General features: G+C 41.2%; 1 protein-coding gene across 1 annotated transcript in view; it reads right to left on the bottom strand.

The window, feature by feature from the left end:
* Positions 1-21,734, bottom strand: part of COL28A1 (collagen type XXVIII alpha 1 chain) — a 143,847-nt gene extending 122,113 nt beyond the window's left edge. Inside the window, exons 1-10 of the mRNA XM_024212907.2 lie at positions 21,655-21,734; positions 20,657-20,819; positions 19,570-20,129; positions 17,214-17,234; positions 16,244-16,300; positions 13,650-13,703; positions 12,365-12,406; positions 11,523-11,549; positions 6,459-6,503; positions 1,893-1,937 (exon numbers count right to left, since the gene is read on the bottom strand). Coding sequence (XP_024068675.1) covers positions 1,893-1,937; positions 6,459-6,503; positions 11,523-11,549; positions 12,365-12,406; positions 13,650-13,703; positions 16,244-16,300; positions 17,214-17,234; positions 19,570-20,129; positions 20,657-20,783 — 978 coding nt within the window. The 5' untranslated portion in view covers positions 20,784-20,819; positions 21,655-21,734. The remainder of the gene's footprint in view (positions 1-1,892; positions 1,938-6,458; positions 6,504-11,522; positions 11,550-12,364; positions 12,407-13,649; positions 13,704-16,243; positions 16,301-17,213; positions 17,235-19,569; positions 20,130-20,656; positions 20,820-21,654) is intronic.
* Between the last annotated feature and the right edge of the window lie 3,245 nt (positions 21,735-24,979).

Raw genomic sequence — 24,979 nt, 5'->3', positions numbered from 1 at the left:
GGGGGCGGAGTTGGGGCGGGGGCGGGGCTGGGGGCGGGGGCGGGGCCCCGGGGAGTGTCCTCTTTTTGGACACTCCAAATATGGTAACCCTACTATAATATAAATATAATATAATTCATTAATATAATGTACTATAATATTAACAATATCCAACATTAGTTTTGAAACAAGGGTATCACAGAACTAAAAACTACATTGACTACTGTACATTGAAAGGAAAAAAATGTTCAGTTCATTATGACTTCACCTAAAAATAATAGGGTTGTTTTCCTACTAAATTGTTCCGAAGTTATTTTTTACAAGAATTCAGAAATGGCTCAATTTGCAACAGTTAGCTGGTGGGTATTTTACAAAAGATGCATAACTGAACACACACTGTATGGAGAGTTTAGTTTCTGTAGGGAAATGGTGATTATTTGATTTGTCTCATTTTATGATAGGTCTAAATCTCTCTGATTCATGATGTTTCTATCTAGAAATAGTTGGGCTGGGTGCAGAAGTGGAGTGGAAAAACTCTATGCACTTTCCACAGTACCAGCACTAGGGAGACATGCGTCTGATGAAGTGGGTATTCACCCACGAAAGCTTATGCTCCAATACATCTGTTAGTCTTAAAGGTGCCACAGGACTCTCTGTTGCTTTTTAGGGAGACACAAGTAACTTCCTGAGGTCCCTGCCATACTAAGCAAATATCTCCAGATCCCTGTCCTCACTCTTTCTCTGTAGAGGGACTGTGGAAGTTACTGGAACCCAAGGTTACCAGTAACCCCGAGAGAGAAAGGCAAGATATGGGCCTCCTACAACAGATAATTAAAAATAAGTGAGCTTGGAACTGGGGGATTGGCAGCCATGAAGGAATTGTCCATCATCCCTTTTCAAGCAACAAGAAGCATTTTCTTCCCAATGGGATGGGACCTTACTTTGACTAATCACTCTTGCTACTGAAACTGTCATATTAGTGTTCAGGATCTATCAAACCTGTGTGCTGCCTGCACTGCTATATGTGTCATAAACCTCTTAGACAGAACTGGAGCAGCTAGAGACACACCATAGGCACTGTCTGTGCCAAATCCTGAACCTAAAGTGGTTTGACTTTGTGTGAAATGCCAAAATCTCACAGAGATCTAGCCTTCCTCCAGTTGCTCATTACATTCAAAGCAGCACTGCATGCTCTTTAGCCATGTCACCTGGATGGACAAAAATATGCCAGCACACCACGCTCTCAGACTCTCCATCAGCGTGCAAAAGCATGCGTACCTTGACCCTACATGGCGTCGCCTGTGGGGCTGCCCCAGAGATTCATGGATTTTCAGGACTGAGCCAGATCTGGGAATTTTACTCTACAATGTCTAGTATGATGCCATCAACTGTGGTCACTCTGGTTGATGCAATGGGTCCTCAGTAGACTATGCACATTTGATGATGATATTGGCATTTGAGCTCCGCAACCAATTCCATCTCTCCAGCTATCATTCATCTGGGCAGTACTCTGCCCATATTGTTGGCATATTGGGGAGTCTGCCATATATGGTCATTGAGGGGTGAAGCCTTTAGATTCTAGCTAGGTGATTTGGCGGCTACATAGGTGCTATGTGGTCAGTCTAACAGGAGAAACATCTCCCACAGTATGTGGAAAGCTCTACAGTTGAGGAGTCCAACTGAGCCACACAGCTCTGGCTAGGCTCTGTGCCAGATACATAGCAGGGGCCAGGATTTGGTACATAAAGAATTTTCTGAAATTCATAGAGTTGCCATGATTTACTTTATTTGTCAAAATGTGAAACTTTGCAGAGTTTAGCAATAAAATGGATTGTGTGATAAATACAGAGCAACGTTACAGAGAACAGCATAAGTAGTACTCTTCATTATTTAATAACTTTCAGCTTACTCACCTGTGGTCCCCGCGGTCCTTTTCGTCCAAGAGGGCCTTCTAAACCCTGGGTGGGGGGGAAGGTAGCAATACACTTTATCAACTAACTGCATTTAGAACCACATATTGCTAAAGCATAGTATTAAAAATGTAGCCCAAATTGTTCTGTTCTTTATAATATACAAAAAGACCAGATTTGTTTATACCATGTCTCCACTCATGAATTTCCTCTGGATTTCATTCCCTGCTCCACTATGGCTATGTCTACACTTAAAATGCTACAGCAGCACAGCTGCAGCCCTGCAGCTGCGTTACTGTGGTACTTCAGTGTCGACAGTCACTTCAGCAACGGGAGAGTTTCTTCTGTCGCTGTAGTTAATCCATCTCCCCAAGAGATGGTAAAATTCTTCCATCAACCTCGCGCTGCCTACACCGGGGATTAGGTCGGTATAGCTATGTTTCCTCAGGGGTATGAATTTGTTGTTTTGTTTTTAGTAATTCTGTTTTTCCTTTGAATTGTCTCTTGATGTTTGATCAAACACCTTTATTATAAGAGATATACAAGGTGGCTTAGGGAATGTTTACATGGCAATGTAAGCCCATAGTTTGAACTCAGGCTCAAGCCTACCCCCCCTTCCATCTACATACAAATCACTCTAACTCAGGGTTCAGACCAACGACCCAGGATTCAAGTTCTATTGGTTTGCAGTTTAGATGCAGCTCGACTGGACAAGTGCTCTTGAAGTCTGCCAATAGTATCCCACAATCCCACAAGCTAACTTTTTTGTCCTCTAGACAGTCAAATCTTCCTACATTGCCCCATGAACAAAGGGCTAGAGTGGCAACGTTTTAGGAAAGCGATAGGAAGTCTGGGATATGAGTGGTTGGACTCAGACCCACATAATGCAGTGTAGATGCTGGAGCCCCAGGGTTCAACAATTCCTAACCTGGGGTTACAAATGCATGTAGATCCTCAAGCCCTAGGTTAATGAGCCCAAGGTCTGTTAATTCGAGTTCTACTAATCCTGGGTTTATATTGCAGTGCAGCTGTACCCTCAGAAATCAATCCCTATTGATAGATAAGAGTTAGTTGGTTGCTTAGCTGGTTGTCATCTGATACATGTCCTGAATCTCAATTTCTATTGATATATCTGATGGAAAATCTTTAACAAACCCAGCAATGATCATGTTATCTCTGTGATACAGGGGTTGAGTCTGATCTCACTTGAATAAGTTTTACACTGCCATAACTTCAATTGACTTTAACCTAGTTACTTCAAATTACGCATCAGAATCAGACTTATCGTTTTCAAAAATCATAAAAACCTTTATCTTCAAAAGTAAACGTGCATTTATCTATTATCTTATTAGCTGACATACTTATGCTCCATAAAAAAATTTACTAGTTACAGCTACTGTCCAGTTCCAGTGTAGTTCATAAATCTGTCTTTCTGCTGTACTAGTTTTTCACTATTTACCAGAATGCACACTTAGTGTTTAACTCCCATCTGGCTCAATTACAATTTGCTTCCCAAGTAAAAAAGAATTTTAGGCCAATCCAGATGTTCCCCTGTTTTTTTCCTCCTCATCCTCTCTTCATTTTTTTATATTTCTACATATACAGAAGTCAGTGGATCTGGCTGTCCTTTCCACAGCATGTGTCTTGTTTTGATCTTGTAATTGTCCTGATGAATAAAGCAGCTGATGGAATAGAATGCTTTAAATGTCACTATTTCCTCATCTTGAAATAGATTCAAAAGTTCAAGACATTGTATGTATCCCAGCACCTGAGGGCCTGATCCTGCAGGGATTAACTACTGAGTATAGTGCTTGCTACCATGAGTAGCCACAATGATTTGATGCACATTTGCAAAATTACATGAAGATATGGCAAAGCAACCACTAGAATGAAACAAATCATGATAGTAAATGTGTGTAGAATCAAACCTACACTGAGAATATGCATAAATGGTTAGAAACAGTTCCGATTTCAAATCAAGACAAGTTTTCTGCATTTTGAGCCATTGTCTATATTCTAGTCTGATTTGCATTTAGGGAAACCCAACTTGCAGGCAGTGGGAAACATCAGATGCTCTGTTGAAGTCAGTGTAATTAATTAAATTAGAAGAAAGAAAAATAAACCCTCCTCCTGGACAGCCAACAATACTGCCTATTATACTGCAATGCCAATTACTGCATCTTCTAAATTTGTTTCTGAATATTGGAGTTGTGCTCTTGACACTGCTCTTATGTGTGTTCAATGTCTGATAATTTTTCCAGAGGCACAGATTTTTTATTTTTTTTAATTCTTGAGAGGTGGTTGGCAGATCTTCATCTATTTTTTTTCAAATGTGCGTTGAGCTGGTAATTCTGTGGGTGAGTAATATAACTCTGGTCTGTTCAGTAACTTCTTAAAGTGCTTAATCCATTATAATTTCTTTACAGATCGTTTACAGATGTCAAATGTTTTTTTTCATCACTGTCCTTAATAGAAATTAAATAACAGAGGAACACTCTGCTTAGCTTTCTGTAGTCTTGGCATATGGTTTTTATGTCCGATCTCCTGGGCTGCTTTGTCCATGTTATTTGCCAGCTTCTGAACAACTTCCTTTTATCTTAATACACATTTCACTTAACCTCCTACTACTTTGCATGTTGCCCAAACTTGTATTCTTTTTTTCATGTGAGATGTGCAACTCCTCTATTTCTTTAATGTCATTATCTCTTCTGATTCACTTGTCCTTAAAGAGATTTCTGAACCCCTGCTATTTCACATGATCTGGTAGGTCTTTCTTTGTGACAAATCTTATTGCTTAAAAGTATGTCCTAACTGCCAACGGAAATGTTTCACAAACATCTGCTTTGTTAACTTACATCAAATGACTGCTCTATAGGCACTAAGAAACTTTCCAGTTTTGCATCCGATAAGGTGTACATATTACAGAGACTAATACCGAAGAAAAATTGTAAATATTTTGGTAATATGATGTCATTACAAAGCTAATTAATGCCTCTTAAGAGTGACCACTATTCCTTTTATGTCAATTGATTTTAAATTGCTTATATAAAAGTCAAATCCATTTCAATCTAATCATAATGCATGTCTATATAGAAAGGGATAGGCTATGTTATCTTTCCCATGGGCCTGATTTAAAATCAATAAAGTTAACAGGATGACTGCTATGGCTCAGGTCCTATATGCATCTGTAATTCCCTTTACAGGATATATTCAAAAATAGGGACAGAATATATATATATATTGTGTGTGTGTGTGTGTGTATGTGTATAATTAGGGGCTGGGCATAAATTAGGTAAAGTATAGCGGGGGTCCTTAATTTTGCATGTTTGTTTCAGTGTTACAGAGTGTTACAAGGGGTAGGTGAGTCTTGAAAATCACCAAAATATGTGTTATGGAATTTATGGAGAGCGCCTTATAGATAGGGCTGGTAGCAGTTTCTATTATGGTTGCTGAACACTAGAAATTATAACTTTCAGTTCCTTATAATTTTGCCAGACTCTTACTGTTTGGGCTGAAATTTTTCATGCTGGATATCTGCCTCAAGCAGTTCAGCTCTCTCTGAGAATGAGGCTAGGGAAAAATATATTACTTAAATATATTACCATGTTAAAAAGCTTTGGTAACCTTTTCTTTGAAAAGTTCTAGCGCTCCCATGTTTTGGAGAACTGGGACTTTCCAGGCAGAGAGACTGGGCCTAGGAGCTGGAATGGGATGGACCGTGAAACTGTATAAGGGAAAGAAGGCTGGGACTGGGAACTAGTATGACTGGAGAATGTGGGTGAAGGGAAGAAAGAGAGAGAAATCAGACAGGAGTGGGGAACTGAACTGTGTGGACAAGAAGGCTGGGACTGGGATGAAACACCTGAGCAGTGGAGACTGGGACAGGCTAGGTGAGGAGACTGGGAGTAAGATGAGGAACTGGGGTGGGGAATAGATGGGACTCTGACAGGGACAAGTTGGAGGGATAGGGTAGAAAGGGTCAAGCTTATGGGGAACAGCCAGAAGGGTCTAGCACACTCCCTCCAGAGCCTGGAATGGAACCCAAGATTCCTGAGTCTCACCATTCCTCTGCCAACAGCAAATATCTTCAAACTCACAGGCAAAATGTCTCATCCCTCTCGAGTGCTGGTCCACATAGCGGATGACAAGTACTACCACCCTCACTTTACCATACTCCATTAGGTCAAGTGGCAGAGGTCTGTGAGATGGATCTAAGGGTTCCAGCCCTGCTGGTGACCCATGTGGGTTCCAAAATAATGCCACATGATGGAATTTCTGGTTTTTTAGTTTGCTTTTTGAAAAACTAGGAAATTACACACAAAAATACTGTTTTAAAGTAACATTATTAAGGTTTCAAAGTCAATCTGTCAAAAGTTAGGATATTCCAGATCTAAGGGTGCCCATGCAACCCCAATTCAGCCCTCCTCCCCCATGTGTATATGCATAATGATGCATTCTTTAATCACATGATCCCCACCTGCCTCATTTAGTGCACAGGTTGATGGTACTTATATACGTGCTCCACAATTAACACCATGGACAACATTTTAATTAAAAAGTTGTACTTACTCTGTCCCCTTTTAACCCTGGTGTCCCACATTCTCCTCTTTCACCCTATAAAAATTAATTTTTTTATAATTGAACAAGATTTTTTTGATTAAATAAAATGCGTTACATAAGTTTTGGTATTTTCTGAAGATGTGTAAGCACTGTAATTATATCAAGTTCTGCAGAAGTTCAGTTCTACTCAGCATATCTAAATTTATCTTCCTAAGACTATACATAACATAACAAGTCAAGATATACCACATCTACCACTTTCCCCCATCCATAAGTCTTGTTACCCTGTCAAAGGAAGCTAATAGGTTGGTTTGTCATGATATTTTTCTTGACAAATCCTTGCTGGCTTGTCAACGTAAGAGACGGGTGCATCTCCGGGTCCATGGGTAAGATTTCCCCATGACAACAGACCTGCTCCCTTAAACTGACTGACTCCTTGGCCCGTAACTGCACAGGAGCAAGGACCCACTGAAACCCAGAAAGAAGATGACACAGATGCTAGAAAACAAGGGACAGATGTGATAACATTTTACTCCTGTGGACAACAGGGGCACTCATTTTAAGACTTCCCCTAGATGGAGTGTAAGTTCGGGCAGGTCTGGACTGGCAAGAATAGGGCCCACAGGAAAAGTCCAGAAAAACTCACAATCCCCACTGAAGTAGAAGGCCAACAGACTCTGGGGTATGACCAGACATTTATCCAAGAACAGGTAGCCTAGGCGACAGGGAAACCCAAGAAGGGAAAAATCCCTATTAAATGTATCCATGGCAATGTTCTATTAGGTATCCCACTAGGACAATAAGATTTTTGATGGGCTCCAAGACCAGATGAAAGTATGTGTCTCTGCAGACCTACCTTATCCTGTAATATTAGGCTGAGACTGGTCATATTTCCCTGAGCTCTTGCAGAAGCTTCCCTTAGCCCAGGAACTCGAGGAAGATACCTCAGAAGAGGTATTAGGCATCCTGTTCCCCTTTAAGAACCCTGACCTTCTCACCTGCCAACCCAAGGAAAGAAAATCTTGGAAGGAAAAATTGGTAGTGGGGAGAGAGTGGAGGGAGGAGGCAGATGTGGTTCCTACCATGGCCGTAATAGGGACCACAGAGGCCAGAGCTGATGCCACTGACGATGATGACCCCAGAGAAAGACCATCCATGAGCCCAAATATACCACCACTGCTGCAAATGGATCCAGAGAAGTTAATTGGATTCTTTGAGTTTCAAGGAACTTCTTGAGCAAAGGAACAACAAGACCTTGAGCTGAGCCTTCGAACAGGTATCCATGGTGGACGGCAAAGAGTAGACCCCGTAAAGGGCCAGCAGTATCCACACTTTGCCCTCAAGGTGGACTTATTATACCATGTAGACCAAGACATGTAGACACAAGAGATACGGATGCACCTGTTAGTACCTCACATACATCGCAGTGAGTTGCTGCACCTGGCACATGCAACCCCATGTGCAGGGCATCTTGGGAAAGGCAAAACGCAGTCTAGGATCCTGGCCAGATACTTGTGGCCAGTAGTCTTCAAGGAAGTTGAGAATTTCTGCACCTCTCATCCTGAATGTCAATTGACAGCCCCCAAGGGAATCCCAAGAGCCCCCACTAGTATCTCTCCGCTTGGTGGAGACCACCTTTGAAAGAGTGGGAATAGACCTTATAGGTCCCCTAGAAAAGAGCACCTCAGGGCATCAGCACATACTTGTCATCGTGGACTATGCCACCAGGTACCCTTAGGCCATACCACTATGTTCTACAGATGCTAAGACTATCACCAAGGAGCTGCTGAAGATCTTCACATGGCTCAGGTTTCCCAAAGAGGTCCTGACAGGCCAGAGGATGAATTTCATGTCCCAGATGATGAAGGAAATATGGAAATTCTTAAAAGTCAAGGCCCTGTGGACATCCATGTACCACCCTCATATAGATGGCCTAACAGATAGGTTCAACCAGACACTTAAGGGGGGCTCAAGACACCAGACACTGGCAACTACTCACAGCCTTACTTTTTACCATCAGAGAGGTGCCCCAAGCTTCCACAGAGTTTTCACCCTGCAAACTGATAAATGGACAACAACCGAGGGGCATATATTCAACCTGGTATGGGAAACCTGAGAGAGACAAACACTGAGAGCTGAAAATGTCAGAGAGTGGAGGCTATAAGGGCGTATGCTAGAAAAACCTGAAGGAAGCACAGGGACAATAACAACAGTATAACAAAGGGGCACGGATGCATGTCTTTCAACTGGGTGACTGAGTCCTGTTGCTTCTTCCAAGCTCAGAATTGAAGCAAATGGCCTAGTGGCAAGGCCCTTATGAGGTGATAAAGAAAGTGGAAACTGTGGAATACTTGATCAGACAACCAGGAAAAAAAGGGAACAACAAATCTACCACGTAAATGTAGTGAAGCCCTGGAAAGGCAGAGAAAACTTTTTTATCTCAACAAACCCTGAAAACTGGAACTAGGACCCCAACGTAAAGACTGCCTAAAAGGTTCAGTGATCCTCAGGGAAAAAATTAAATAAGCAAAGCGAACAGGCACTCCATCTGCTGGCCGCTTTCCCATGGGTATTCTCAGCCCTACCTGGGAAGACATTCCGAACACAACACCATATTAATACAAAACCTGGTAAGGTAATACAAGAAGGGCTCTAACTGATCCTCAACAAGTTGAGGGGGGTCACTGAGAAAGAGATCAGGACCATGCTGGAACTCAAGAGTGATAGAAGAGTTCCAGAGTGACTGAAGCAATCCTATAGTGCTGGTGCCAAAGCCCGATGGCTCACTACATTTCTGCATAGATTTCAGGAAGGTGAACACAATTTCTAAATTTGATGGCTATCCCATGCCCTGAGTGGATGCTCTTAGACCAACTGGGAGAAGCCCAATATATCACCGCTTTAGATTTGACAAAGGGGTACTGGCAGATCCCCTTAACACCAGTGTGTCTGGAGAAGACAGCCTTTTCTACACTGCTAAGTCTATTCCATTTTAAGACCATGCCCTTCAGGTTACACAGGGCAGTGGCCACCTTTCAACATTTGATGGACCAATTGCTCCAACAACACAGCCAATATGCAGCGGCATACTTGGATGATGTAGTTATCTACAGCAAAGGTTGGGACTCCCATTTGGACATGGTAGCCACTGTCCTCTGATCACTGAGAGAAGCCAGATTAACAGCAAACCCTACTAGATGTGCAATAGGGAAGGAAGAAGCCTGGGACATAAATTCAGTGGAGGACACGACTGCCCCTTGGTGGACAAGGTTCATGTCTAACAGGCATACAAGGCCCCCATGACCAAAAAGCAAGTGCATGCCTTCCTAGGCTTAGCTGTCTACTACCACCGATCCATACCTCATTGTGCACAGGGCCGGCTCCAGGCACCAGCCGAGCAAGCTCGTGCTTGGGGCGGCAGATTCCACGGGGCGGCATTCTGCCCAATCCTAGGGCGGCACGGCCGCTTTTTTGTTTTGTTTTGTTTTGTTTGCCGATCCGGCCGCCCTGGAGGGGGCGGCAGCACGGAGGAGAGGAGCGCCCTACTGGGAGCGGGCTGCGCGCGCCGTCTGCCCCAGCTGGTGCTAGGACTGCAGCAAGCCCGGCAGGGCAGCCTGCGTCCTTCCCTGGCGCAGAGCCCTCCCGGCAGGCGGCGCGGTGATCGGGGCCACGTGGCGAGCGCTCCACTGAAGCCCTGGCCGCCCCCCTTCTCTCTCTCACCCCTCGCTCCCTCCCCCTCCCCCCCGCTAGCTGGGGCACATCTGCAGTGCAGGGAGTCCCCCTGCACCCTGGCTCCGGCCGCCCCGCAGGTTTTTTTTATTTTTTTTTTCCTGCTTTGCCGCTCCGGCTGTGCCGCAGGGTTTTTTTTTGCTTTGCCGTTCTGGCTGCCCCGATTTTTTTTTTTTTTTGGTGTGTGTGCTTGGGGCGGCAAAAAAGCCAGAGCCAGCCCTGATTGTGCAACCGTAGCAGCAGTGCTAACAGATTTGACTGAGGATTCTGCCCCAAGATGGGGGTTGTGGACACCCACTTGTGAAAGGGCCTTTCAAGAACTCAAGACCACACTCTGCAGACACCTAGTACTGTATAGCCGGAATTTAGAAAAAGAGATCATATTACAAACGAACGCATCAGAGGTAGGGCTAGGGTGGTCCTTTCTGAAGATGTCAATGGAGAAGAATGCCCAGTAGTATATATCAGCTGGAAATTCTTCCCCTGGGAGAAAGCATACTCAGTGATAGAAAAAGAGTGCTTGGCTGCCAAATAGGCAATAGAGGGCCTATGGTACTACCTCCTAGGAAGCAGGTTCACGCTCGTTATGGACCACGTGCGTCTGTGCTGCCAAAATGTGATGAAGCAGACAAACCCAAGGATCATGAGATGCTACCTGTCACTACAGCCTTACACCTTTTGAATACAATACCTGGCGGGAAGGTTGCACTATAACGCTGATTTTCTATTCTGGGAAGGAGCATATTTCAGCCAAGGCAGGGCCTCGGCCTTGCAGGGGAGGATCTGTAATAGGGTTTACAAACCCCATACTGAGCAGAGGCAGAAGCGGGAGAGGAGTCTCTCCTACCTACAGGCAAGCAGCCTGACCACATCTCCATGCAGCTGTCACAACTGCCAATCATGGAGGCAGGCACCTACAGCTGAAACAAGGCCTGCTATAAAAGGAGAGAGCTCAGAGAAGTAAGGGAGGCAGAACACCAGGCTGCCTTCAGAAACACAGCCAAAAGGGACTGAAGCAGACGACTTGGCCTAATGAGAGGCCAGGAGCCAAGAACTGTCCTACCCAGGGGCTAACCAAAGAAAGCCAGTCAAAGGGCTGTAGAGACCCCCTTGAAATACCACATCAAGGACCAGTGAGGGCCTCAATCCTCCAAACACACACATGATTAACTTTATTGCCATGAATAGTCCTATTGATTTCAGTGGGACTGCTCATGGTAGTAACATTTATATCTGCATACGTGTCTGTAGGTTCAGGGCTTAAGACAGAACCTTCTGCTGAGTATCCCATGTGGATTTTCATCAAGTGACAATCTGGCCTTAGGTTCTTCACAAAGATCTTACCTTTTCTCCCCTGTTGCCAGGATCTCCCTATTTAAAAAAAAATAAATAAAAAAAGATTAAAAAAATAAAGTGAAGATACAGGACATACTTAAATTACTAACAGGAAAAATATAGATAATCTTATCAAGTATAATGAAGTTTAAATATAGTTATAAGAAAGTCCATTTAAGTTGTCATCTTCTGTAGACTTCAAGAAATGGTGTTGTCCCGCTCCATACACACCCTCCTCCCACCCCATAACAGTAGATAGACAAATATGTCCTTTACCAGAAAAAATTTCTACTGCATTCCTAGCAAATATAATCTCTACCCTAGACTGATTTTCAAATTAGATTGAACTATTGCATTACTGTCAAGTTTATTGACTGTGAATCTTCAAGAGTTCAAACTGAGGGAATACCAGATGAGGGACCTATTCGTGGCAACTATGCAGATGAGATCTTTATTATGTGAACTTCAATTCTCCCTTGCAGATAACTATAATGCTGGTCAATGCAATACACTGCCATTTCAAAAGTTCCTGTTATCACAAGGGCCCCATCTTAGGAAAGCACTTAAGCACATGCTTAGCTTAAACAGGTGCTTAAAGTGCTTGCCTGAATACAGATGCTTTTCTGAATCAGGAGCTAGTTCAGATACATATTATAAATGATAATATGAAACATCTGCATAAAAATTTGAAATCTAGGACCAGATTCTCAGTTAGTGTAAATCAACATAGCTCTCTTCAAGTCACTGGAGCTATGCCAGTTTATACTAGGTAACAATCTGGCCCTAGCTTTCTAAATTATGATATTCTCAAGAATAGATCTTAATAAGGAAATACTAAGTCATCTACATACCTCTTCACCTTTTTCTCCACTTTCTCCTTTTTGAGAATCACCCTGTCAGGAACAATGGAACCCAATCAAAATATGCAGCACTGTTTTACCAAACATTACCAAATTAGAACCAAGATATACTGATTGAAAATCAACACCAATTTTAACTTAAAAGGCTCCATCTTCTCTTCTACAATGAAGCATATACAGTGCAAAACTTTGACAACACAGAAAACTAAAGCACAGTTATTAGATGCCTGGGATCTTAAGCAGAGGTGAAAGTAAGCCGGTAGAGTCCGGTACGACGTACCGGCAAGAGCCGATACGCCGTGCCAGACCGGACCGGCTTCCCCAGGCCAGCGATTTAAAAGGCCTGGGGCTCCGGCCGCTGCAGGGAGCCCCAGGCCCTTTAAATCGCCACTGGAGCCCTGTTGCTGGAGCCCCGGCGGCGGCCCAGGGCTACGGCGGTGATACGACTACCGCAGCGGAGCCCCGGGCGCTTTAAATCGCCGGAGCCGCCCCGGGGGTTCCCGGCTGCCACCGCTACCCCAAGGCTCAGGGCTCTGGCAGAAATTTAAAGGGCCCGGGGCTCTACTGCAGTAGCGGGGGCCGGGAGTCCTTGGCCCTTTAAATCACTGCCGGAGCCCTGGGCTGCCGCCGTTACCCCGGGGGCTCCGGCAGCGGGGCTCAGGCAGCTATTTAAATGGCCCAGGCCTCCGCTGTGGCAGCTGGAGCCCCGGGGCTCCCAGACGCCTCTGCAGCTGGTAGCTCTGGGGGTGATTTAAAGGGCCTGGAGCTCCCAGACGCCGCTACCGCAGCCGGAGCCCCAGGCCCTTTAAATCTTGATTTAAAGGACCCGGGGATTTAAAGGCCCCGCCTCGTCTGGTTGAGGCCCCAACCCCTGCTCAGGACTCCGGAGTACCGGTAAATCCTTTAAGTTACTTTCACCCCTGATCTTAGGCCCCAATCCTGCGAAATGTTCCTAATAAACAGAGCCTGGAGGCCACACAGAGCCTCATTGACTTTAATACAGCTCCACAAAGGCGCAGGGGTGTGCCTGCAGAGAAGAGCTTGAAGAACTGGCATCTTAATTTGTTCAGTCTGATAAGGATTTAGATTCAAATACTATCCTTGTATGCAGTTCTGATAGATTTCAACAGGATTCTTTGAGGGCAGAATTCCATGCTTGAATATTGATTTATGGCATGTTGTACTGTACCTTTTCTCTGCTTTCCTCATTTGCATAGTTTGAATAAAACTAGAAGAAATTGGCATTCATTTTAAAGAGAAAACTCTGTCAATTTACCTTGTCTCCTTTTGGTCCTCGCTCACCTTTATCGCCTCGACTACCAAGTCCTCCCTAAACAAAACAGGAAAATATTATGAATATCCTAATGATATGTTTCTGGTTTCTTTAAAACTGGACCAGGAAGGAAGGGAACAATGGCGAAGGGAAAAGGTTTAGGCAAAAGTTCTACAGTGAAGCAGAGAGAGACAGAGGAGAAGGACCTTGGACAGGCATAAGATTGTTCTCATTAGTCTGATACATTTCCTTGCTCAGTATTAGAAGACATGACTCTGGCTGTGATTCTTTACCCATGCCCAGTGTAAATATGTTTTCCATCTTCAACATTAGCAAAACAGAATCCTAGTAAACCTAATGAACTAAGGTGCAACAGAAAACATAACACATTTCCTTGCTGCTGCCTTTCGGAGACATTCCAGTCATTTTTGACTAGTACTGTCACATACAGAATATGACTTGTTTTAGCCCATATGGTTGTCTCTGCTCATAATATATTTTACAGAACAGATTAATGCCAATATTCTGCAGCTCTAAGGCCAAGAATTTTTCCCACCACCTTCCTGGTCCATGAGACCAAGTGTGATGTGGCTTGTGCAAAGGGCTGGGCTGGAAAAGGAAGCAGAGGTCCTGGGATTCTTGTTACATACCGTACTGTGATCTAATAATTTTGGACAAAATAACTTAAACGTCTTAGATATTAAATTCTGATTAGAGACTACAAAAAAGTCAGGAAGGCTCATTTCTGGACTTGTGTTACCCAGCAGTAGTATGGGATGGTAGGCCTGCCGCCATATTCTGGTTCCACCAGGGCTGGCCAGTTAGTCCAGTGGATAAGGTGTGGTGTAGCCTATGAGATGGTCTAGGTTAAGAAAAAAGTAAAAACAGTGCTAACTGGCACTTTTCACAAGTTGGACATGAATACCCTAGTATCCTAGACAACATTCATTCTCATTCATTATAAACAAATGTTTATTTGTTTCAGGCTGTGAAACAGATATTGCTAGACATCTACTGTGTGTTTTGTTAGCCCAAACAGTCACTGCACTCCCAATATCCAACTAAATAGTTTAGAAAGTACTTTCTGGTCAGCTAAGAAACTAAAACCAAATTCTATTTTGATTCTATTAACTAGAATTGCTCCAGGTCTAGATTTGATTCTATAAGCTAGAATTGCTCCAACTCTAAATTTGCTTCTGTTCTATAAAGTACATAAAATGCATGATTAAAAGCTACACCAGGGGTCGGCAACCTTTCAGAAGTGGTGTGCCGAGTCTTCATTTATTCACTCTAATTTAAGGTTTCGTATGCCAGTAATACATTTTAACGTTTTTAGAAGGTCTCTTTCTATAAGTCCATAATATATAACTAAACTATTGTTGTATGTAAAGTAAATAAAGTTTTTTAAATGTTTAAGAAGCGTCATTTAAAATTAAATTAAAATGCAGAGCCCCCGGGACCGGTGGCCATGACCCGGGCAGTGTGAGTGCCACTGAAAATCAGTTAGCGTGCTGCCTTTGGCATGCATGCCATAGGTTGCCTACCCCTGAGCTACATAAATATTGTATTTGGTAAACTGAACTGGTTCTCAGCTTTACAGAATACTTTGACAATCCCAAGCATCATCTTTTTGTTGGCCGAATATATCTTTAAGTGCTTCATCATCTGACTGACACGGCATCTGGCTAAGATTAGGCAGAAGAGCTATAATATTATGCTGTGACTTTACAGCCGATCACTCAGCATACAACATTAAGATTTTCTGGGTCACTCAGACACCAACTGCATCTGTTAGCCATGGAGAAGCCAGCTACCACAGAAATAAATAAATTAAATTAAAAAAAAAATAATGGAGATATTCTATCTCCTAGAACTGGAAGGGATGACCTTGAAAGGTCATTGAGTCCAGCCCCCTGCCTTCACCATCAGGACCAAGTACTGATTTTGTCCCAGATCCCTAAGTGGCTCCCTCAAGGATTGAGCTCACAACCCTGGGTTTAGAAGGCCAGTGCTCAAACCACTGAGCTATCCCTCCCCCGAAAGATGGAATAAGAGACAGAGATCTTTGCCTGAGCAGTAAAGCTCAGCTCTGACTTTGGATTCAAATTGCCCCAAAGTCTGGGGTGCTCAGATTCAGACTTTTGGCTTGTATCCATTTCTATGTTGAATCTTTGTGATGTCCTTCTAAGTTGGAGGAGACAGGCTGTGGGTGTATGTAGCATAGAGCCCTAATAGCCTTCTATCACAACTAGGGTTTCTTGATTTGTGCTTCAAAATTAGGTACCAATTTAGCCAACCTAGATTTCAGCATAGTATATGGGTTCATTTTTTTTTTTTTTTTTTGAAACATCATTAAGAAGATTCTCTGTTTGGAGGTTTCAGGCCTTCATTAGGGTATATGAAATCCATAATTTCAGAAACCATAGAAACAAAATTAAACATTTACATTACAGCATATGGAAGGCTGAGATCTTGCTTTCATACAAACTGTAACCATTTTAAAAGACTGTTCTGACAAACATCCATAATGTTCTGCCTTGACCTCTGATTAGAATTCATAGTTCTGAAGCTTCCTAACAAAAAATATATATACTTACAGAAGGGCCGGGTGGTCCCTGGTCTCCCTTTTGACACTCACAGGACTTCCGCTCACACTAAAGGGTTAATAGAAATATTTTAGAAATATATTCAGATTTTAGCATTTCAAATTTTAGAAGCACTTTTAAATCAGTATTTTTGGCTAGGACATGAGCTAGCTGAAGCACAACAGTCAAGCAGTCAGAAAATAAATGATCTTATAAAATGAGCCTTCCTGTAACAAACCATACACCACTTCTACACTGCACAATCTCAATTAAAATAATCCCTTAAATCTGTTCCATCTCAATCTTTGTTTTGCACATACTGTATTACAAATATTTTGAAAAATGTTTTTCTTAATAGCCAAATCTGTTATACAATATAAACATTTCAGGTAGTGAACACATAGCATGTAATGTTACCCACCAATTTTGGACATGAATCTCAATTTTGAGGCAAGTAGACTGCCACATTTTATGAGACAGGCAAGTAACTTATACCCGGAGTAGCCCCGATACCCTTTCAAAGGAAAAGTTTCTTAAATTGTAAAACTGAATATCGCCCACTAATGAGCAGTGTTTGGTGATTTATGGTGAGAAGGGCTGGAAGGAATGGATGAGAGTTAATATAAAAGTCACCATATTTCTATACAAATAATAGAGCCAGATTTTATCACCCTTATTTACACTGGATAGTACCTTACTCCTCAAGTAGTCCCATCCATCCCAATGATTCTGCTTAAGGAGTATTACTCAGTGTAAGTAAAGGTAGAAGAATCTGACCCAACAATTAATATCAAAAACTGTCTGATTTCTGACACACTGGTTTTTGAGAAAATTCTTCTTCTGTTCTGTGAGGAAATAAAAACATAGCACTACTACATTTGTATTCAGATATCCGTAGTGAAGGAAATGGCACAGCCTTGATGTGCTGATTAAAACATGTTACACTGATATACTAACAGTAGTCAAATCTTGTAACACTTACCCGCTTGTTAAATAAGGCAACCTGGGAAGGAAAAAGAAGAAGAAAAATATATTCTCTTGTAAAATATACCAGTTTATTAATTTAACCAAGGTGTTTGCTATAAAATATATTGGTTCCAAATACCATTCCAAGAATGGTAAATTAAGTGAATGGTTTCAACCTTTAAGTGTGCAATTCTTACACTGATGAACACTTAGTAGGCCTACTCATGCCATATTCACTGAGAGAGACATGTAGCATCATAGGAACATATCCTGACACTTTCATAAGTTCCAAAAGCAGATGAATTACCAGTGTTTTGCTGTGTAGCTTCTCTTAGGGTATGTCTTACATTGCAGCTTGAAGCATGCTTGACAGCACACACACACAGCCAGACACTAGCTCTGCACAAGCTAGTGTACTATGCCAGCCCCGAAAACCCTGTTTTCTAGGGGGCCATCAAAGATCTCATATTTCTTTGCTTAAATTTCCTTAAATCACAATGACTCTGATCCTATCCACCCTCTAGAGGGAGTTACTCATATCCAGCAGGCGGAGAATAGGTCCCACAGAATGGCTGGAGGAGGTGTGGAACTTTCAGCTGCATATACTGATGCCTAGGAATATGTACTGAAAAATATGTATAATGTAGCATCAGCCAGGAAAATACCACCAATGGGCCACCAATGTTAGTATGTAACAGCTAGTCAGAATCTTTACCTTGGAAAAGTAGCAAAGATAAGAAGGACAAAGAGTCAAAATGCAAATAGCTAAACTTGAGATCTTGGCTCATTGCACAATGTATGAAGAGATCATGAAAATGCACCAGTTAATAAAGAGAGTAACTCCAGATTTATACCAGTGTAACTCGGAGAGGAATTTGGCCCATTACATATTGATTAAAACATACAATATAGTGGATTTGATTTTAAAATGTTTGTTCTATAAATATGTCAAAGGACATCTATCTAACACAGGGCAAGACATAAATTAGTAAAATTTTTACAGTTGCCTTTTACCAATTGCCATCAGTGTCTGAGAAGTCTCCAGATGTTTCCTTAATTGCATAGCTTGTCCATGTGCTTTTACACATATGTGATAACTAGTCACTATATCTGGTTTTAAAACTTTCCAAACTAGTTTTAACATGCTTTTAAAGTGACTTAGTGAAATGTAAACATTACAAAAACCCTTACAATATTTCTTCTTGTGTAATTACTGGAAAGCTAATTTAATTCTAAACATGTTTTCCCCTTATTTATCTTAGCTTATTATTTACAACCTCTTATCCCACATGAAAATACTTTCAGTAGCCTTGAAAAGAAGTCCCACAGTAGCCTATCTAAACTCTTTGACTATTCCACCAGAGCTCACAAGTCAGTGCCACTAATTCCAGCCACACCAACTTCATAACTGTGCTGGTATTTACTGTCAGCTATTAAAACAACTTTGGACATAGTGCTTACTGTATGTATGCACTACATTGGATTTTTTAGTGTGCTTTCTAAACGAGAACAGTAGGAGACTTACACTGCTTTTAAGTTGTGATCCAATGCCTACTGAAGTCAGTAAAAAACTTCCATTGTCTTCAATGCGCAATGGATCAGGCCCCTAGCATGTGCTTGTGAATAATCTAATTCACTTCAATGGAATTACACACAATACATAAAGTTATGTATGTATATAAGTCTTTGCAGCATCAGGGTTTTAGTCTCCATACTTTTGTGTGTGAGTTTGTATAATTAGATCAAAATCAAAATGTTGATTGACCTGATGTCAAAATTACTAGTAACAACATAAAAATTACAGGACTGGGGCTTTAGCGTGCAAGCATTTTGGAGTACAAGGCTATTTTGGCAGCACAGATAGATCTAAGTACAGCGCAATTCCTTGAAAACTAGGAGGCACACTGGAATTATGAGTAACTATCCCCCAAATTATATTGAGGGATGGCACAAAATTCTGCATTGCCCAAAATGTTGTTTGACCGAAGGCTGGGCCTGTGAATTGAACTGGATTCATGCTGCCTCAGATCTTTTTCACAGCTGAACCACTCCACCTATTCCTGCAGCATTGCTTAACCTTAAGTATTCAAAAGCCATCATGAGACAGGTCCTAAAAAACCATCAGATTGTTTTTAAAATCATTTGATTAAAAAAAAAGTTGGCTTTTTTATCTGCTGTTTGGTTTTTGAACTTTTCAGGTACGCTCATGTAATGTCTTCAAACTTTTCTCTGCAACCAGCAGGGCTAGAAATTTAAGAAAGAAAATAAGACTGTACCTTATTTTCAAATTAATATGTGTCTATATCATCATCAACGACAAAATCTGCCACTAATAAAAGGGAAGAGAAATGTAACCATTCACAGTTACTTACCAATTGCTCTTTTATTTTCTCTGAGAGATTAGGATCATTTAGGATTAGAACAGGTTCACTAGGAGAGTTCCCAGATATCAAATGTAGGTTTGATTTATTGGCCTTTTTACTAGACAGTCCAATGGTAATGAATGATATTCCAAGATCTCTGGCTGCTGCAGATATCCCCTGGACATCAGGACTCTTTGGATGGTCAATACCGTCAGTCATCAACAAAGCCACTTTTACACTTCCCTTACGACTTTCAGTTTTAAACAGTTGAGTGGCATTGGAAATTGCATAATAGGAGTAGGTGCCATGCCCAATATAGTTCATTTTCATGACTTCCTGCTTAAAGTTATTTAGGTCTTTCCAGGCTACAAAGGAATGCTCAATTTTGACTGTACTGCTGAACTGCATGATTGCCAGTTTGACATCATACTTCTGGAATTTACTAGGTTTTATTAGGAAAACTTTGTCACTTAAGTTGTTAACAAAATCTTTCTGCTCACTGAACAATGCATTTTTTGCACTTTCAGAACTGTCCAAGATAAAGACCATGTCAATGAAGCACACAGGATCTGTAATGGAATAAGAAAGTTACAATAATAATTCTGTCTTAAGGGTATATACCTGCTTCCAAGATTTTAAATTAAGGAAGCCACTGCAACATTCCCAAACCTCCCCCATCATTTTTTTTTAGGAGATAGAGACAAATTCTGCTCTATAGTACTTCATTAGCCCAATATTTCAGATTTTAGGTCACACTTACATCACAGATTATTTTTATCATAGTAATATTACATCAAAATATAAATTTTCTGACCGCAAATTCAATATGAAAAATGGTTTTTCAATTTCTCATAATGTGTATCATTCAGAAGTGATATATATTTAGATGAAAACAAAGGATCACATTACAATACAATGTAGATATGAAATGTGCTGCTATATATTCCAGGACTCAGTAGCAAACACAAAACAAAAAAAACAAAAAACAAAATAATCCCACACATGTATAATTTCTCATTTCCTTGGAAATTATCCTGGAAAACTTCTAGGAAACATTTTATACAGCCTATTGCAATTTCTAAGAAAAAGGTTTTACCCTGAAAATCATCTTTTCTTGCAAGAGGATTTGGCTTTTGTCCTTTCTTTCTGTTTTGTCCATAGGCTACATGGTCTGTTGCGACAGCCCAAAATAAAAGGCAAAAGGCAAAATGTTTTTTCCACATAGTGACTGTGATCCAAAATCAGATGACTTACTACTCCTATTAATAGAAAACAAAATATCTATTAATGCTTCAATAATAAGATTAATAGAAACATATTGTGTATATATAGAACAAAATTTTGTATTGAGCATCTTTCAGTTTCTAGGTACAGTATCTCAGAAAGATTTACCGAGGAAGAAGTTAAAACAAAATAATTCTGTGCCCAAGTAGGAAAACACAGCAGCCACTGCAGTGTCAGCTATAGCTCACACATCCTTGGACATTATGTTCTGTTTTACTGAGAAAAACCATGTGGGATGGGACAAAACCATGTGGGATGGGACAAACAAAATGTTCCCTACTCTTTATCTTTTTTTATAAAGGCAATAGTTTACCAGTGAAATTCTACAACTTAATATTTTATCACTTCTTTCTAAAAGGATGGATACAATGTTGTTTATAAAAATACCATTATGGGATTGTATCTATGATATCTGATGGTAAACTGAATATATCATTAAAAAATTTCCTTCAGTCAGTGTGTTAACTAATTTCCACAATGCACTGATAGCTATTAAACCTGAATTACAAAAAAGGTCTATAATTTAGAGCAATTCATTTTAATCATTAACACTAAAGATTACTTGCTAGTACATAATTGTATAATAAAAGTCCTTGTTAAATATTAATTTTGAACTCCATTCAGTACCTACACATTTAAAATCATTAATGTACTCTTCTGAGAAGATAAAAGGGAAAATGTACAAAACAAAACAATAATAGAATGACTAGAATTATAATAAGCTTCACAATCAGTTTTACACAGTTTCTGTTCAAGTCTCAGATGAGTTTATTTCAATTTGATAAGTGTTCTAAATTGTTTATGACTTACCTTATAAATCATGCAAACAGCAAGTTTGGGATTTAAAAAACTGTAAATAAATGTGACTGAAAAATACATTTCTGTTTAAGAAAATAAGGCAATTTGTAAATAAATAATCTGTCCAGTTGTAAATAAGGGTTACCTTGCATCTAGTTCTTTCATTGTCCTTTATTCATGTTTTGTTTGTCAAAACGGAATCCAGAGTGGCCAGGCATTTAGCCAGCATTACAGATCTGGGTGGGAATAGTTTAAAGGGACACTGTCCTATGAACATGTTAAAGTCTTACAAGTTATTTGAAGAACAGTTTGAGTGTTTTTTGTTTTCCATAATTGAAGTTTTATATAGAAATACTAATGATCAGTTACCTGTAATAATAATGATCAGTTATCTGTATCTGTATCTATGCCTCTCCCTTCCTCTGTGCTGATGTATGGAAAAGCACCTGTTGTAAGTACCAGGTAGAATAGAGCCCCAAAACAATACAGTTTTATGTTCCATAATATCTTGCATGCAAATTGTATGTTACAGAGAAAAATTAGACAGTTCTGGTGTTAAATAAAAAACAGCCGAGGAAGAGCTTTTAAGGCAGGAAGATATCATTCTGATCAATTAGCATGACCACCTGTACAAACAAGTTATAGAATTTCACCAGTATTTTCTACAGAGTCCCATAACTTGTGGATGAAAGTTTTGGAAAGACATTCAGTTAATGATTCCAAGCGGTGGAGAATTTACCATATCCCTTTAACCTGTTCCATGGTTAATACCATTGAAAAATGTGCACATTATTTCCAGCTACAAATTTTCAAGCTTCAACTTGCAGCTATTGTATCTCATGTATTTATCTCCTAGATGAAACAGCCCTCTATTTCTAGCATTTCTCTCTGGGCAAGTACTTAACAATAGAGCTGTTCGGAAAAATCTATTCTTTTTTTTTCCACAGAAAATTTCAACTTTTCAGTGAAAGTTTTTTCAACTTTTCATCCAAAAACTGAAATGTTTTGATTCAAAGCCTCATGAGATTTTTAGTTTAGATACCTTGTGCTCCCATTCTCCTCTATGGGCTGGGCTCTCAGGCTGGACTACATATCCCATGATGCAACTCTTTCTCCCTTCTTAGTGAGGGGAGAGGTTCCATGATAGGAGTCCCTTCTCTTTTATAAACTAAATAGATTGCGCTCCTAAAGTCTCTCATTGCAAGGTATGTTTTCTAAACCTCAGATCATTTTGGTAGCTTATTCCTGAGCCCTCTCCAGTATTTCAACATCCTTTTTAAACTGTAGACGCCAGAACTGGACACAGTATTCCAGCAATGGCATCACCCATTCTAGTCCACTGGGGGGAGTGGCTCCTCCTCCTTCGCGTCTGTGGGCGGCCAATCCGCCTCACTACGTCTCCGGGGGTCGCTTGACGTGGGGAATTGGTGGGGCAATGGGAGACATGAGCTCGGGCCTGTGATCAGGACCGAACAACAAACACCGTTACGGAGCCCCAGCCCCTGGTCGGGGCGGGGCAGCAAAGAGTCTCGGGCTCAGGCCTATAGTCAGGCTTGGCAGCAAACAGTCAATTAGCCCAGGCCCTTGATCAGGGCGGGGCAGTAGAGAGTCTGAGGGCTCAGGCCTGCACTCAGGCTGAGCAGCAAACAGTTGGGCCTCCTAGCTCTGGCGAAGGGCCGACAAGCACAGGGTTCTTGCCTAAGGGAGGAGGAGACTGCCACCTATGGATTGGGGTGGCAGGCGGGACACAGGCCCACCCACTCCACTGTGTCCTGGCCCAGGGCCCTAGCAGTGGTAGAGCGGTCTGCCACCGGGACAGCGGGGATCCTGACCCCAACATGCTGACTCACTTGCTGTCAGTGTTGCAGCCAGACAGGGGTCGGCTACCCCTGGGCCACTTCCCAACTCCCCTTCATGGTGTACCTGGCTCTGTAGAGGGTCGTCCTGGTCATCGGGGAAGAAGGCCTCTGTTAGGGCTTGCAGATCCTCCGTGCTCGGGTCACTAAATTTTGCCCAGGGGTTGAACTTTGAATTGGACAGTCTGAGAGACTGTGCTCTTTTTATGGCTGGACTGAGAGGAAATTGAGGCAGGTGCTCCTGTTCTGCCATGGCTTGATGCAAGAGGGTGCCCCAGTTGAGCCTGCCCCATGACAGGCCCAGTATAACTAAACTTATAGTCAAATAAAGAATTAAGGTATATTCAAACATACTGAGTGCACACAGCTCCCATTGACTTCAGTAGGAGCAGTGTATGGGTACTAAAGGTAAGAATTTGGCCCCATTATTAATCCATTTACAGGATACTTTAAAAGTCTATGGAGTTGAGTATGGGTATGGATTGTCTCCACATGGTTCCGGCTTCTTAGCTTTCTAGGAGAAGGGCATCTGAAAGAGACAAAAGGAAAAGAAAATGGAGTGAATACAAAAAAATAATCTACATAGACCTTTCCTGTCTTTTTTGGTCTTGAGACTTCTGGGTGTGGTTGGTTTATTTGGCTGAGTCTGAATGAATCCTGTGCTTCTGTGAACAATATGTGTCATATACCTCCAGCACAGAAGAGACTACGCAAGCACTTGCAGAATATTGTAATGTCCTTCTAGTGATGTTTATTGATCTGAGGTACACATAACTACATTGTTAAAACAACAAGCGTTCCAAAGGATGCTAAGGCAAGTAAGCTTGAAGCCTTTCACAACAACACCCTGCTTCAATTTTTAGGCCCCTAGAATGCTGCTGGAGTGCTACATTATAGTACACAAACTGATTACCAGTAACAACATCCTAGTCACCTGATTAAAAAAATTCCTACACTTCCATTATTAAGGCTGGTTATTTGCCACAAGAAAAATGGAAAACTGTCATGGCGAAAAAAGATAAAGTAATAATTTTAGATAAAAAGATAGAAATTATGGCACATTTTAAAATTAATATTAAGTTGTTTCTCATGAAAAACTTTACTATACTAGTATACTAGTATACTACTAGTATACTATACTTTACATATACTTTACTGAATAATAAAAAATGTGTAAAAAATTAAAAAATATGTAACTGATAGTTTAAATCCACTTAAGTACTTCTATTCAATGCACTCAACATATACAGAACAAACTCTGTAAAAAATCATTGAGGAGTCTTGCTCAGTGGCAGGCTGACCAAGATGAGACATTGAGAATGTCTAAAAGTCCCATTTTTTGGTAATAAAAGTAATGGCTGTGACAAACATACAGCCTTACCTACTGTGGACAAAAGTGTTACATTGTGCTTGAAAGAAAGAAAAATACTGTAAGTGGGGAGGGGAGAGAATCAATCCTTTTATTAGAGTAACACCATTTC

Source organism: Terrapene carolina, unplaced genomic scaffold (genome assembly GCF_002925995.2).
Source record: "Terrapene carolina triunguis isolate 2854851 unplaced genomic scaffold, T_m_triunguis-2.0 Scaffold84, whole genome shotgun sequence".
NCBI classification, from domain to species: domain Eukaryota; kingdom Metazoa; phylum Chordata; order Testudines; family Emydidae; genus Terrapene; species Terrapene triunguis.
The sequence above is the reverse complement of the archived record's forward strand: the minus strand, read 5'-3'. Positions and strand labels throughout refer to the sequence as shown.